Genomic DNA, 4,076 nt, shown 5'->3' on the forward strand with positions numbered 1-4,076 from the left:
GTGTCGGAGGGGGTCGGGGGGGAGGGGTGGTGTGTCGGAGGGGGTCGGGGGGGAGGGGTGGTGTGTCGGAGGGGGTCGGGGGGAGGGGTATCGCGCGCCGTGTGTTGCTTCAATCTCCTGAATGGGGAGCCGACTTCGAAAACTCTGAGTCCTGGAGGAAAGGCATTTAATTGATTTTCCGAACAATCGATTATCCGAACGAAATAGTGTCCGCCCATCTCTTTCGGATAATCGAGGTTCTCCTGTATTCTTGGATCCTGATATCTTTGAATGGTCACGTTGGAGATGTGGGAAAACAGCAATAGTTAAGCACACACATTAGGAGCATAGTAGGCCCCTCGAGACTGCTTTGCCATTCAGTAATATCATGACTCGTATCTCAAATTCCACATTTCTGTCTGCTCTGTGAAGACCTTAGATTCCTGTGAGACAGGGAAATCCATCTACCTCCAGCTTAAAAATATCCATTGCCACCCCCCCACCTCCAGTGTCTTCTCACTCAAATTCACGCAACTGTATGAGAGAAAATAATTCTCCTCATCTCTATCCTAAAAGAGTTTTAAACAGTGCCCCTCAATCTAGACATACTTTCCATGCCCATCTTGTCAAAACTGTTCAGTCTGTTTTGGTTCGGCAATTTCATTGATGTTAAAATGGCTTTGATGTTTTGCAGAAACCTTCGAAAATTTCGAAAATGGCAACAGAAGCAGTTTCTGTCAATGCGAAATGAGAGTAGGAACAACAAGCAATGCTGTGTCGGGGTGGAGAACTCAAACAACATTGACTGCAAGTTTAAGCTGAACACTCACAAACTTGTGTACGTCATGAATTCTGAAGACTTCATGTATCGCTGTGGGGCATTGCACAGGGCTCGCGAGGTAACTGTTCACCCGTCTCATGCTCTCATTCTTGCTTTCGCTCACTCACTCTCTCTCTGTCTCTCTTGGCATGATGTGAAGTTGGGATATAATGGACATTCTCTTTAATTCCTTCCCCTTGCAGCCTGGGTTGTAGCTGCAATGATTAGTAGCTGCTGTCTAACTTGCTGTTATTCTCTGTTGCCAGCCCAAAATAAGAGTTAGTGTCAGGGCCACCGTTTTGGAGGGGTTTTAGAAACCAGTGAATCTTAAGGTCCAATTTGTGAGGGTCCACTGAATGACTGCCCTAAATGGGGATCTGCCTTAGAGACTTGTCAGAGCCATGAAAAATTCTGAGTTAGAGCCCAACACTCATCTGGACAGCTTTGCTCTGCATGTAGCCCTGTCCTGGGAGTGTTAGATGGGGACCATATAGAAGGAGCTTTACTCTGCATCTAACCCCAAGTTATCCCTGTCCTTGGACAGTGGAAGTGTGAAATGGAATTTGCCCTGTTCCTGATACTTTCACCTCAACAAGCAGTATCTGATTATGTCTCCTGTTAGTCATGTACATATGTGTCTGCTGTCTACAGCTCTGTCGCACTGCATGGTTATTTAGCCTGTTACAAACATTTAAAAGTGGGGTGCATGCTGTAATGATTCTGTGGTTACGGTACAACCATTAATTCATTCATGCCGTTCTCTCTGTCTCTACTCTAACTTCCTAACATCCTTTACCTTGGAACTCTCTCTCTTTCCACTGACCTTCCTCCTCTCTGTTTCCCCCATCCTTCTCTATTTTCCCCCATCCTTCTCTATTTTCCCCCATCCCTCCCACTCCTCCCTCTCTCCTTGTATCTCACCTCTATCTCCTGCCTGCCCTCTCTCTACCGTCCCATAGTCTCAGTGCCAGGTTACCCGACACCAGCACCAGCAGTTTCTGGAATGGCATAACCGCTGGCTGGAGGATCATGTGACTGACGAAATGGGCGAGCTTGTCCAGGATTGGCTGATGGGCGAGGATGTTGAAGACCTGATCCCTTGCAAAACCATTTGTGAATCTGACACCATTCATGAGATTCCAGTCAATAGATACCGCGTGCAGTACAGTCGCTGCCCTCCGTCACCGTGAGACCTTCAGTACACACTCGTGCTTACACACACTCACACCGCAGTCATGAGTGTACTGCGTGGCCATGTCTGCTCCATACATGATGTTTAAGGCTGGTGAGATGATTGCGTTAGCTGCTTGACTCCTGTATAAGAGAATAATCGTTGCAGCCACCAATCCACTGACCGTAGCCAGTATTATCAATGATGAAATGCACTTGACGTGAATCTACTTGTGATTCTTGACCCCATTCTCTCCTTTTCACCTCCCCACCCTTTCTCTGCCACCATTTGCCGTTTTCGCATCCCCAGTATCTCGCATCAGATTGGTCAGACTTTGTTACACTGCATGATATAATTTTTGTAATGCACAGCTTGCTGATGTGTGCACTGAGATCCTATGAGCAGGATATAGACTGAAGCAACTGGGCTACAGGACAGCAGGACTGGTAAGTGATAACTCACATGGTCTCCAGCCATTGCCCCTCTTCTCTCCCTATCTCCTGAAAGAGAAACAAGCTTAAAGATGTCGTTCGTCTCTTACACATGGTATATATCTGCTGAAACCTTTGCGAAATATACGAAAAACAGTGAGGGTTTGTGAATCTTTCAAATTGTGATGTTCAGCATTGACCTGAACAGTCAGATTTCAGGATGAGCTGCTGTTACAGTGGAATCTGCATCCGTTGGAGGCATCACTCAATTCTGAAGCAGTTCAACTGATATCACAAGCTCTGCACCAATTCAAACTCCTCCGGATCCCCACACGGTCCAGATTTCAGTGAACCCATGGAGTCACTAAGTGCTAAAACCTGTTGTTTTCTCGATTTGCAGCTTCAGCCTGTAGTAAACATTGGGACTGTTTGTGAGCTGTGCTGTATTAATGTGAGGCTTTGTTCTAGTCTGTACCTGGTGTTCAGCATTTCTGTACTCAATGTACAGGAGCCAAGTTAATGAGGATTGAGGCTATGAACTTACAAACTGAGTCAAAGCCACAAACTGAAATGTAAATAAAAGTAGCCAGTGTATCTTTGTGAACTGAAGCCAGTCCAGGTTGTGTTCAAACTGCCACTCGTTCACAACTGAACTGAGTTCACTCGGGCTGCATTGAGAAGGTTCATTGAAAGGGTTCTTGGTGTCAGGAACCTGTACCTCAGTACACAGGACTGTTCTGTTTCTGTAATATTCACAATGACATTTGTTTGAACTCGTGTCTAACTTTCTCTGAGGCTATGTTGTGTATGAAGTGATATTGTACTTTGTCCTCTTGAGTGAGAAAGAGGAGTGGGCTAAAGATCAGATTCTAGAAAAGCAGAAACAAATGTGTTGTGTTGATGTATTAACTGCCTGATGTTCAGGGGTTTATTTTATGACAGGATTATGGAATGATTTCAAATTTCAGACTCTTTCCCTTACAAATCTATCACTGTGTTTGAATTAGTGTCTTACTGGAAATTTCAAACTGCCCTTCGGATAATATTTTATAGTTGGATTTGTATCTATAAGCATCTCCTTGGGACTTTGAACTAGTTATCATCTTCATCCAAGCGATGTTTTTGTCTTGTTTAGCTTCAGGATGGTGAGAAGAGTGAGTGTGTGGGAGCTGAAATGATCGAGAGTGACCAATGGAGGGTTTACTGGAACCATTCCCCACGCCCACATGTCAGTGCCCGGCCGCCTTCCTGACCAATCCATGGTTAAAGCTATGTTAGCTGTTCTCAGTGTGGGATTCGGGGAGGGGTTGGTGATGGTGGTATTGAAGCAAAACGACAAGAGATGTAGGTTCTTGTGCATGTCTTAGGGCTGAATGTGTTGGGTGCTGGTCACCTTGCTGCTGAGCTTACCGCCTCACTGTAGCCCAGGGCTGCATGCATTTAGCAAAGAGGCCGACAGCCTGTGGGGGTGGGAGTTTACCCCAGGGGTCACTGTGGGCAGTGGCTGGACAGCGAACCTCAGTTAGTCTGGCAGTAGGAGTCAGTGCCTGACTGGGAAAGGCTGGAACAGCGTCAGTGCAGTACCCAATGTCTGCCTCCTGAGGTCACTGTTTCACTTTGTCCTGGCCGGGGGCGGGGTGAAGCCGGATATCCCTGCCCCCTCCCACCCGGAATT

The 4,076-nt window shown here is 46.5% G+C and overlaps 1 protein-coding gene across 2 annotated transcripts in view; it reads left to right on the forward strand.

Moving 5' to 3' along the window:
- The window catches only part of sin3b (SIN3 transcription regulator family member B), a 59,236-nt gene extending 55,166 nt beyond the window's left edge, over positions 1–4,070 (forward strand). For both annotated transcript variants that reach the window (XM_043721554.1, XM_043721555.1), the window contains exons 19-20: positions 674–878; positions 1,759–4,070. In XM_043721554.1, the coding sequence (XP_043577489.1) occupies positions 674–878; positions 1,759–1,989 (436 nt within the window). In that variant the 3' untranslated portion in view covers positions 1,990–4,070. The remainder of the gene's footprint in view (positions 1–673; positions 879–1,758) is intronic.
- Positions 4,071–4,076: the final 6 nt, after the last annotated feature.

This window comes from Chiloscyllium plagiosum, chromosome 31 (genome assembly GCF_004010195.1).
Source record: "Chiloscyllium plagiosum isolate BGI_BamShark_2017 chromosome 31, ASM401019v2, whole genome shotgun sequence".
Lineage (NCBI taxonomy): Eukaryota > Metazoa > Chordata > Chondrichthyes > Orectolobiformes > Hemiscylliidae > Chiloscyllium > Chiloscyllium plagiosum.